Source organism: Zea mays, chromosome 2 (assembly GCF_902167145.1).
Source record: "Zea mays cultivar B73 chromosome 2, Zm-B73-REFERENCE-NAM-5.0, whole genome shotgun sequence".
NCBI classification, from domain to species: Eukaryota; Viridiplantae; Streptophyta; class Magnoliopsida; order Poales; family Poaceae; genus Zea; species Zea mays.
The window spans coordinates 10,144,508-10,156,759 of NC_050097.1; the positions used below are offsets into that span (position 1 = coordinate 10,144,508).

At 44.3% G+C, this 12,252-nt stretch overlaps 1 protein-coding gene across 1 annotated transcript; it reads right to left on the reverse strand.

Annotated features, from left to right (window-relative positions):
* Window positions 1-6,429: 6,429 nt before the first annotated feature.
* Window positions 6,430-8,096, reverse strand: LOC111590840 (uncharacterized). The gene is made up of 2 exons (XM_023301726.2): window positions 7,778-8,096; window positions 6,430-7,700 (listed from the first exon to the last, which is right to left on the reverse strand). The coding sequence occupies exons 1-2, from the start codon at window positions 8,017-8,019 to the stop codon at window positions 6,635-6,637; spliced, it is 1,308 nt and encodes a 435-aa protein (XP_023157494.1). The 5' UTR covers window positions 8,020-8,096; the 3' UTR covers window positions 6,430-6,634.
* Window positions 8,097-12,252: the final 4,156 nt, after the last annotated feature.

A 12,252-nucleotide genomic window follows, 5' to 3' on the forward strand; every position in this document is an offset into this window, starting at 1 on the left:
GTACTTGTTGTTTCTGTACTGCTGCTGAAGCACCATGTTAGAGGGGTGAAAGGTCTGGAGAGTTTTCTCAATCATCTCCAAGTCTGTGACTATCTGGCCACAAAACGTAGCTGAGCGACAATGCGATGAATGACAGTGTTGTAAGCCTCCACAGTCTTGAAGTCGAGGAAGCGGAGTGTGGCCCATTCCTGTTGCGCCCGTGGAAGCATCACATGCTTTTGCATACCGAAGCGCTCCCGCAGCTTCGTCCACAGTATTAGAGGGTCTTTCACCTCCAGATACTCCATCTTCAGTTCTGGATGGATGTGGCGCCTGAGAAAGATCGCGGCTTTTGCCTTCTCATGAAGCTGCAGGCCGATGTCGTTTGAGCCTAGCCGAATGATCGCCTTTCCCAACTGCATCGCCTCCAGATGAAATTGGCAGTCGTCAGCCCAGGTCAGGTAGTTTTTGCCATTCAGGGCACGCTCCGCGAAGTCAGTCTTGATGCCTTCAGCCATAGCCTGTCACTAGGATTGGGCGTTCGGTTCTTTGGTTCGGTTCGGTTCCTCGGTTCTTATAGAAATTCGGTTCTTCAAAAACTAGAACCGAAATAGCAAGATAAAGAAACCAGATCGACTAGTTCGGTTCTCGGTTCTTCGATTCTAACCGAACTGTAACAACCACTCTAAAATTCTGAATAACGACAACTTTTGTGAGAAATTTCAGCAACATCTCCCCACAAACAACCACAAGTGCACAATGACCAAAATTTCATAGATAATACATGGATGATTAGAGGTTCAACATAAGTCAATAAAACAACATCCAAAGTTACAAACACATGTCACAAATTGAATCTGGTACTTTCGGTTCTTTCGGTTTTTTCGGTTCTTTGGAGTGCAGAACCGAAAATATCTCATTTATTTCGGTTCTCAAAAAACCATAACCGAATTTCATTTCGGTTCCTTCGGCTCGGTTAGTTCGGTTCCGGTTCTTTTTGCTCGGGCCTACCTGTCACGCAAAATTAACTCCAGGTTAATTAGGCGTGCCAATTATCCATAACATAAATTTAAATGGTTGTACGTGCATTATTCTATTTACATAAATAAAATAGAATAAAATGATATACGAAACTGTCGGTACCCAAAATCAGGGGTACCCTCTTCTACAGCATAAAGACACCGCACCCATGCGACGTCTCCTAGCCACACGGAGGACGGCGCCTGACCCCACCGGATGGGCAGGCCAAAGGGCGTCACGTGGCAAGGAAAGACACCACACCTCAGTAAGTCCGGACCCCCACAGAAGGACACTGGACCCCTATATACATATAAGTCCGGAGCCTCCGGGTAGGTCCGAACTCCAGCAGGGTCCCGGAACGAGAAGGACCCTGGTGTGTGCAGGGGTCCAGTGCTGACACGTGTGCGGGCCTTGCCCTCCATTTCCCGCTCAGGCGGAGACCCGCTGCTTGTGGCCCATAACATAAGCTACCGGGCCGAACCTGACGAGAAGTCGTGCAGCCCCTGCATTTATTGAGGAAAAGATGCGCCACCTGCCACTGCGCTGACGGGTGACGTGCCCACTCAGCATTTAATGCGTCCCGTCCCATCCGCTGGCAGGCGGCGTCAAGGTCATCCAGCAGGCGGCGCGCCTGCTGGGTCTGTTGGCAAACAGTGCGCCCGTGCCGAGCGGCGCGCTATACTCATCTTCTCTTCCGCAAGAAGCTTCCCCTGTACGCCAAGGATACGCAGACCTCGAGCGCCAGGGCACAAGAAGATTGTCTCGGCAATAGACATTAGAGGATCCAAGCACTATATTCTTTATGTCCCTGGGCCCACATGTCGGGGCCCAGTCATTTTGTGCATGCCCCCCTTCAGCTATAAAAGGGAAGGCATACGACGTTACAAGGGGGCTCTCAGACCTAGCTTTAAGCAGACACTCATAAGTTCATACAAGCTCCAAGCAATACATCACACAGTAGAGTAGGGTATTACGCTCCGGTGGCCCGAACCACTCTAAACCCTCGTGTGCTCTCGTGTGTTGATCCACCAGCCTCGTAGCAAGCAAAACGCTTAGGCCCCTCATCTCTTCAGGATTTAGGGCGGGTGCAATCCGCCACCCGCCCGGGGAGATTTCCTCTCCGACAGAAACGTATAAAAAATCATAAACATGCATTTTTATTGTTTTCAACATGAAACACAAAATAAATAATACATACAAAATTAAATGTGCACTAAATAATACTAAACAAATTCATAAAAAATCTATCCTTATGCACGCCTGGGAGGAAATATGGTAGTAAAAAATAATAAACAAATAAATATTTATTACAGCCGAAAGTAACTAATCTCATAACAGTAGACCACAGAAATCGTCAACTGCGCATTCCTGCTCGACGCATGCACTTTAAGCGCAGCCTATTTGACGAGTCTATGCGTGCATGCAAGATGGTGAGGTCTTTTTTTTAACTGCTAGCTCCTTTCTTCACGCATCACAACGGCTGCAAAATCATATCCAGCGGCCAAGCGTGGTGGAGCCCATCGTTGCATGCGGATTACCTTTCCAACCACCATGCAAGGCACGGGGCACCATGCAAGGCACGAGGCATGGTGGAGCCCATCGTTGCATGCAGCACATTATCTTTCCAACCGCACGTCTCTAAGACTGTGTTCAACGGACGCCACTACCACTCCCCTCCCCTAACACTGTAGCCGTTTAAGGGGCTACAGTGCGCCCCTATTCTCTTCACCGCCTTCTTCCTCCTCCTCCTCTCCCCTCCCGATTCCTTCTCTCTCCCGCTAAATGGATGGGCACGCTACGGCGCTCGTGTGCCCTCCGGTTGCTAGCTTCCCAGAGAAGCCCGCGCGGTCGGAAAACTCCGAGGAGCGAGCTCCAGGCGACTCCACGGACACCGCACCACCGCCGGAGATATTTGCCGTGGATCCGCCATCCGCCGCGATTGATTTGCCTTGCTCCGGGCGGCGAGCAGCAGACGTCGTCGTCCACGCGGATCCCCTGGGCAGCTTCGCCGAGCGGCGACCCGGTCGATCCGTGCGAAGACGCCGCCGTCGGTCGTGTTCGCACGCCAGTTCGTCGTCTGCGGGACTCACGTCAAGGCGACATATTCCAATCGGCGACACATCGACGCTCACCAGATCTGCTTCTTTCGAGCTGCGACGTCGAAGGTACGCCCCTTTCTCTCCTCCCAGTTTTTCATGTCGGATTCAATCCGTGACCCAAAAACATCTCCGTGTCTTTAAACCGTACCGTTTACATGTACATGTACTTGATTTAGTAGCTGGATTAATTTGTTCATGGCGATTTGGCCAGTTAGGGTTTACTGGTTGTCCCCATCGCCTATTGTTAGGCTTTTACACTTACCTGATCCGTCGTTATCTTGTAGAGCATGTGCAAGCCTAATAGTTTTTCGAGCATACGATACAACACGAAGAGTCGGGTGTGATTTTCATAGTCGTCATCGTGGCGTGCTTATTGTTTGTTCAAGCACCTAAGTCGATCAGCTCAAATAATATGTGCTCATGTCAGTTGTATGTTCATTGCTCAGTCTTGCTGGTACACAATTCATTGTTCATATTGGAATGCCAACAACTAAGCACGAATTACCGTTCATTTCCTCATGACAACCCCTTTGTTTGATGCATATCCCTTTTTTTGCATTCTAATAAGTTACTCTGTTTATGAACTCCACTTAGTTAACATACAACCCCTTTGTTTGATACATCAGTAAACATTGCATGCAACTAACGAAACCTTCACTTATTATGCAGCTTCAAATATTTATTTCATTATTTGACGTCCACTTCAACTAACTGAGGTTCTAAATCCTTTTTCGCTTTAGTTATTTGTTTATAATCAACTTGTTAAGTGTACTGTCCATGTCTGAAGTCTGTGCTCCCATGTTTGTTGTGCAAGTTCATTTTATTAGAAGCCACGAACATATTCACCCAGGCATGGATACTGTGATCAATTAATTTACAGGGCATACACATTGCAACCAACAATTGTTGGTAAATTGTAACAATTGTTTAGTTTGTAACTGTTTCACATTTGTTTATTGCATTGGTACCAACTTTTGTTTCCTAACTGACATTAACACTTGAATTTACCCAAATAGTAACCGAAGTGCCCCTAATTTTTTGATCTATGCACCTTGTCTAGCCAAGGAGGAAGTGCTTGACGATTGAAAACAAGATGAGCAGCCATGATGTCAAACTGGTGCAAAACTTGGTCCTCAATCTTACTTCCTCAGTGGAAAGTCGTGCAGTCAATATTAGGACCTTTTTAGAAGAGGCTTTCCGTCATTTGGGTGACGAGCATTACCTTCTGAATGCTCTACTTGCTATTCAAAAAGAGGTAGACCTGATGGAGCAAGATGCAATTGAGAGCAAAGCAAGGTCTGACCCAGAGAAGGTTAGGATGGAGGAACAAATTAACCTTGCTCAGGATGCCAAGCCCGTGCCTAGACAAATAACTTTCACTCCCCCATCCTCACCAGAATTGTATGAAGCCAGTGACAATGACTCCTACGATTCCGACAGGTCCACTAGGTATAGCATTTGGAACCTGTAATAATGGTACGTAGAACCTGGTCGTAGTAGTACTAATGCATCCAAATAAAGTAGGAACCTGTGTGGTATGTGTTTGATGCTTGCAGTAACCGATGTAAGAACGGTTCCAGCTTATCTTACTTTTGTACGAACCTGTTCTGGGATGCTTTATCCTTTTGTAGTCAACTAATTTCCAATGCTTCATCCTGTTGTTCGTAATGTCTGAAGCTGATTTGCAATGCTTTAAAGTCTGACGTTTACAGTTCAAGTTTGTTATGTGTTGTCCAACTTAATGTATTTATGTATTTCATTCCAGAATGGCTGACAACAACTCAAACACTCCTTATCGACCACCTGCTACCAGCCCCAATACAGGTAACCAAATTTTCCCCCCACCCTTGTGGGATCCTCAGATGTGGCAGCCCCAAGGGTTCGACCCAACACAGGCTTCAACATTTACTAATCCTTCAAATTCCCATATGACAAATCCTACCTGGTCCCAGGGACCTAATGACCCATCTGGATATACATTTCGTACACCATGGAACCCATATTTTGGTATGACAACTCCTGGGGGTCCTCCTACACAAACATGTTTCGGTCCACCACAAATGGTACCACCCATTCCATGTCCACCGGTGCCCACCCATGTTCCCAACCAGACTGACCCTATACCATTTGAATCCGAAGCAGAACACAGCGTCCAGGAAGTAAACAGCCCTAGCAAGCCGTCAGATACACCAGGGACATTTAGGAGGACGAAGGAACAGAACTTCAAACCTGATGAAGACCTGTTGCTTTGCAAAACATGGTTAGAGATTAGTAGTGACCCAGTGATTAGCACAGGGCAGAGGAAGGAGGGTTTGTGGGCTAGAATAGAGAAAAGGTACAATGAACTTAGAGGTGAGTTTCCAATGAGACTTAATAGGGCTCTCAGCAGCAGGTGGGACAAAATAAGAGCTGAAACAGGGAAATTTGCCGGATTCTACGCAAGAGTCCTCAGGGAAAACCAAAGTGGCCTTACAGATAACGACAAGGTACAGTTATATTCACTTGTAAAAGTAAATGTATGTTCATGCTAGATGTGAACGTAATGTTATTTGTGCACTGACAAGTGGTAATACATCTTGTGTAGACTTCGAAAGCTGCAACTTTGTATGCAACATCACAGAAAAAGCCATTCCATTTCATGCACTGCTGGACTCGCCTGAAAAACGAACCCAAATGGGATGCCATGGTTCATGGCAGCCCCTGGAGAGGCAATGCGGGGACCGAGCCAGTACGTAGTCTTACACCTACTGGTTCTGTTAATGAAGTACACACTGATGAAGGTGGTTCAAAAGGCAAGAGACCATTAGGACGTGACTCAACGAAATCATCACGGAAGAAGTCAATGTCCAGTGCATCCGAATCTACAGACTACCTGTCAAGAATCCATGACATTCAGATAGCAAGATTGAAGCAAAGTGAAGAAAAATCAGAGCTGAAACAACAGAACATTGAGTTCATGAAGGAAGTTGAACTGAAGAAGTTGGAGGTTCAGTCCAAGGAAATAGAAGTGCAGTAAAAAAAATTGATGATGGAAGATAGGAAGCAAAAGGTTGAAGAGCTCAACAAACTTTTTGCCATGGATATGGATGCTTTACCAGAAGAGATGAGAGCTGTATACACGGCGATGAAACAAGGTTTAATGGAATATTTCATCAACGATCCTGTGTGACGAGTAATACTGTATTTGATAAGGTGTTTGTCACCTTTGTATCGGCGAACCGTGCTCCTCTGTGTTTGGACATGTCTATTTTAGACTGGTTGAACAATTCGTTAGTTGTTTGAGTTAATCAGCTTGGTTTTTGAACATTGTTTAATTTGACATTATTGATATTGATAATAAGGATTATGATACATTACTTGAGGTTAGGAAACATAATCAAACTTATTTGTACCAGAGCCATTACACTTACAAGGAACCATGACTTCTGAACTACGGACATACAAAGCACATACGACTACTAATCCTGGTACACATCATTTAGTTCATAATTAAAAGTAAACAACATTGGTGTAGCACATAATTCGGAAAAAATGCATCAACCCATGGCGCCTCGACGAGCCCAGAGGTGTTCTATGAGGTCGTGCTGTAAAGACAAGTATGTTGCCTGACAAGTGATGTCCAGGTCCGGATCGTTGGGTAACTCGGAGCGGATATGATTGTTCAGCCACTCGTTGCGGCCCTCACCGGTATTGTTGCACGGTTCAGGCGGCCCTGAGGGGCCAATGAAGTCGACATTAACTACACCATCTCCTTCGTCCTCGACAATCATGTTGTGCATAATAATGCAAGCAGTCATCATCTCAGCGAGGTGATTACGATCCCAACCATAAGCAGGTCCACGTAGAACAGCCCACCTTGCCTGCAAAACTCCAAAAGCTCGCTCAATGTCTTTTCGACAACTCTCTTGCTTGGTTGTAAAGTGAACCTTTTTCTCCTCATATGTGTGGCGAATAGCTTTTACAAAGGTAGGCCAATTTGGATATATGCCATCTGCTAAGTAGTATCCGAAATTGTAAGTAGTCCCATTAATAGTGAAGTGCACTGGTGGCATCGTCCCATTACGTAACGGATCAAACACAGGTGACCGATGAAGCACGTTGAGATCATTGTTGGTACCAGGCATTCCAAAGAAGGCATGCCAAATCCACAAATCGTACCCAGCGACTGCCTCTAGTATCATTGTTGGCCTAGAATTGCGCCCACAAAACTGTCCACGCCATGCAGTAGGACAGTTGCGCCATTCCCAATGCATACAATCGATAGAGCCTAGCATACCAGGAAACCCCCTGTCGGCGTTTACACGTAGTATGCGAGCAATGTCGTCGTGGTTAGGGATACGAAGGTATCGTTCGCTAAACGAAGATATGATTGCGCGACAAAAACGGATAAGGCAGTCCCTAGCGGTAGTTTGTCCAATCTGTATGTACTCATCTACCGCATCGGTGGGTAACCCGTACGCAAGAATACGCAATGCAGCACAAACTTTTTGCAATGGACCAAGCCCTGCTAAACCTGTTGCATCACAACGAATAGTGAAGTATTCGTCTTCTCGCTGAACGACACGAAGGATACGTAGAAACAAAGGACGATGCATCCGAAACCTATAAACGAAATTAAACCAAAAAATTAACAAAACAAACCTACAAATGAAAGTAAAATCATAACTTAGGAAATGTACCTTCGACGAAAAACATGTGATGGATACACAGGATTAGGTCCGAAGTAGTGATGTTTGATGAGATTTTCTCCAGCAGCGTGGTCCCTATGGATGACTCGGCGAGGCAATGAGGAGCGCCTACGGCGCGTGCTCGTGTCTCCTTGTACAAGGTGCTCAACATGTTGGGCAAGCAACAAGGTCTCAATCTCATCGTCGGAATCGTCGGATGACGAGGACAACAGAAGGCTTTTCAATGAGTCCATGACGACCTAAACTACGAGTACGTACTACGGTGTTCTTATGAAATGGCGGATGATGTAGAAGAGGTGAGTGTGTAGATGAGTGGAGCAGGTACCCAGGGTACCTTATTTATATGTGACTTAGGTGTGTGAAGGAAGCCAGGCGGTCGTGGCTTCCGGTAGAAGCTAGTCGTGTCGTGCAAGCCACTCGTGTCGTGTACTAGAAGAATGGGAATTTTTATTTATAAAAATACATCAAATTGTACCGTATTTATACTAACGTATTAATTGTAATTATGAAGTTTGCTAATTACATGTGGACCAAAATTCGCCCGTGTACTATGCAAATAATAAATAAAAATAATTTTAATATTTCATGGTAGTTGAGTTAGTTGATGAGGAAAGTATATAATATTGGTGTGGTGGGGTATAGAGGATTGTTATAGGGGGAACCGCTGTAGAGCGTGGAGATATAGGGGGAGAGAGATTGCTGACGTGGCACGTGAGTGGGATATAGGGGGACAAATTTAGGGGGAACCGCTGAACACAGTCTAAGGCTATCCGCAAGCGTTACCCCTAAATTTTTCCCCCTATATCACTTTTTCCCCTATTGTCCCCCCTATTTTTTCATCTCCCGCAGCGGTTCCCCCTAAATACTCCCCCTATACCCCACTACAACTATAAAATATCATTTTCTATATCAACTATCAATTTTTTATCTACTAACAATTACTCGTGGACCCACAGCACAGTGTTTGGGGATGAACAGTGACACGTTAGATCTAGGGGGAGAGAGAAGGGGGTCGGCGCGTAGGTGGCGCTGTAGGGGGCACCGCTGCGGCCGTAGAGTGCCCCCTACAGGCGACATGCAAGGGGAGGGGCTGCCAAGGGGGCAGTGTTGCAGTTAGCCTAAGGCTATCTGCAACCGTTACCTCTAAATTTTCCCCCCTATATCACTTTTCCCCCCTATTTTTTCATCTCCCGCAGCGGTTCCCTCTAAATACTCCCCCTATACCCCACTACCACTATAAAATATCATTTTCTATACCAACTACCAATTTTTTATCTACTAACAATTACTCGTAGACCCACAGCACAATGTTTAGGGTGATGAACAGTGACATGCTAGATCTGGATGGAGAGAGAAGAGGACCGACACGTAGGGGCGCTGTAGGGGGTACCGCTGCGGCCATAGGGTGCCCCCTACAGCCGACATGCAAGGGGAGGGGGCGGTAGTATCGACCGCTGCAGTCAGTCTAACCGCCATGCAAGGAGAAAAGAAAAAAACCAGCTGCGCAACATACGTCCCCACGCCAACCAGCGGTGGTGCCGGAGTAACCCGACAAAGGAACGAGGTTGCACGCTACGTCAGAGAGCGGCCTCCAAATTTACAATGGGGACATGCAATGCGCATAGGGAATCAAGGATGGACAGCACGACGCGTGCAGGGACGCGTGCGAGGCCCGCAGCAAGCGTTGGTGCTGCAGTGCGTGTCCGAGGCCGGCGACAAAAACGACGACGAAGCATTTTTTTAACGTCGAAAAGTAAATCGCGGATCGAGATTTCATACCGCGTTTCTCGACGAACATGAGCGAAGGCTGTCGCGTAGGACAGTTCGGTAAGGCCGGAGGACCTGCCGGCGTGGTGGAGAGTCGTTGCCGATTGGATCCACGAGTCGAGGTAGAACAATGCTGATGACGTGTTGAACAACGTAGTTGTCGCAGATCTCCGATCCGGACTCCGAACCCTCCCAACAACAGTAGGGACGTGAGAAGTTGTAGAAGCCTGTTCCCTTCCCAACAACCCAACACAGAGAGGAACAAGAGACACAGTGGATATAAGCTCTTTCTGTCTATTTTTATTATGAGAGGTATAGATACATATATATAACTTGTATACCACTAAGGGCAGTTTCGGTATTAGCCCATTAAACTCCTTTTAGGGTTTCTCAACAGGGATTAGCAATGTAGTAGCATAGCACACCAACCAAACAGCACCTCCCCACTTCGGTTTATTTACCGGTTAGACCCAATTCATTACTACTGCTGTTGACCAATAAAAGTAGAAACATAAAAGCTTTACAGGCAGGAAGGATTAATAAGCGCTGCCGGGTGCCTCAATCCAGGGATGTGACGCATGGGAATGTGATGCCGGCCCACTGTCCCGTCAGCCGCTGCCCTCTTGTCGCAACCATTGCCGTACTATTTATTGGGTAATCAGTTTTTTTATCATTTTTCTTGGATTACGAATAAATAAGATATAAAATATACTATATATATTTGTATTTTTGTTTTTAACATTGAGCTTATAAATATTCATAAAAGTTAAACCTTAAATTCATTGTATATTTTCTCCAATGATAGATATAAAATTCGGTATGGATTCGAAAACAAATTCGGTAACTTTTTCACTTTTTTGTTGTAGTGAGCAAATAATATATAAAACAATTTATGTAATATTTTATTCTTATTTGTAATAATGTGTTTGATAATATAAAAAAGATCAACATTAAATTTTATACATGTCAATTTTAAAATATTAAATTTTCCTTAACCGTTTAGATTACCATTTTAATCCTTAGCTGGAACGTCGCCCCGCCGAACCAACGAAACAGGCGGTTTTATGTGTGTGTATGTGTGAGATAGTCCGGGAGTGGCCACTCCTTCTCACCTCTCTTGCCTGCCCCACGCTTCGTGTTGTGTCGGTGTTGTGTTGAGATAGTAATGATACCCGTGAACAGATACCCTCTATTAAAATATGTACATGAGTAGGGATGAAAATGGAAACGGTAATTTTAAAATACCAGAAGTCATTTTCAAAGTTTTACCGAAATTTAGGTCTAAACGGAAACGGTTACTGAAAATACAGAAACGGAATCAACAAAAAACCTCGGAATGAAACGAATATGGTTTAGTTCTCTTCCGACCATTTCTAAAAATTACCGTTTTTATTCGGTATTTTACCGTCGGTGATAAATTCAGTATTTTCCAGTAAATTATTAAATCTCAACTGGTCTTTATAAATTTATAATAAATTCATCTTAGCTTAGAAAAATATAAACTAATTTTATTATTTCCTAAAATCAAGATCTATCTAATGGTTTATAATTTTGAATCGTTTGAAACTTTTATAAATCTTATGTGTTCCTTAGTTATCATTACTCTTGATACATATATTTATAATTTGCAGAGAATTTGAGAAGGACCAAGAGGACACTAATTATATTGACTATACTAAGTAGTAGAAGTACAAATAGAATGTAAGTGCTATATCATTATACACATCTTAATTCTACTTTATTTATATACACAATAATGATTTTATTATTGTATGACTTCTTACTTTATATATTTATTGTGACCTCTTACCTTATATATTATTACTAGTTTTATATGAATGTATGTCTTGCGTGAATTTTTGAAGTCAATTGAGAGTACATATTACAGTTTTTACTAATCGAATTTTAGATTACGATTAGGGGCGGATATCGAGCTGGCTCGACTCGGCTCGACTCGACTCGAGTTGGCTCGTTAAGATAACGAGCTGGCTCGGCTCGACTCGTTATGTTAACGAGCTGAAGATCCAACTCGGCTCGACTCGTTTGCCAACTCGAGCTGGCTCGTTTAGCTCGTGAGCCAGCTCGATAATACCATGTCTAGTGTCTACGAACGGATATAAAAACATGTAGCAAAAGAAAAGAAGGAGATCTATTTAGAAAAACAGAATAGAGTTTGCAACTTAAGATTTCACACTCAACAAAGAACAAGATTAACTATAGTAGAGTACAAGATTAACTATTTTGGATCCAAGATTATTGTAGTTTGACTAATTACTTCAACTCGTTTGGCTCGCGAGTCAGCTCGCGAGCCAGCTCGAGCTGGCTCGTTATCGTAACGAGTTGAAATACAAGCTCAACTCGTTACAAATTATAAACGAGTCGAGTCGAGCCGAGCCACTATTGAGTCGAGTCGAGCGAGTTAACGAGCTACGAGTTTTTCGTCCAGCCCTAATTACGATCGTAAACGGTGTAATTTTCGTACTGAACTTTTGTTTCCGATATTTTCGAATTACCGATGTCGTTTTTGTTTCCGTAGTTACCATTTTCGATCTCATTTTCGAGGACAAATATGAAAACTAACATGGTTTTAGTGTTTACCGATCGTTTCTGACCGTTTTCACCCCTATATGTGAGGTAAATTATTTTAACCATTATTTTTTGGTAAAAACCTTCACCCGATGGGTAAACAAGTATTATAA

Excerpts from the sequence above, each read along its gene's own strand:
- LOC111590840 (XM_023301726.2), bottom strand. The coding sequence starts at position 8,019 with ATGGACTCATTGAAAAGCCTTCTGTTGTCCTCGTCATCCGACGATTCC. Across the intron at positions 7,701-7,777 it reads TCACATGTTTTTCGTCGAAG|GTTTCGGATGCATCGTCCTT; the intron begins GTACATTTCCTA and ends TTTCGTTTATAG.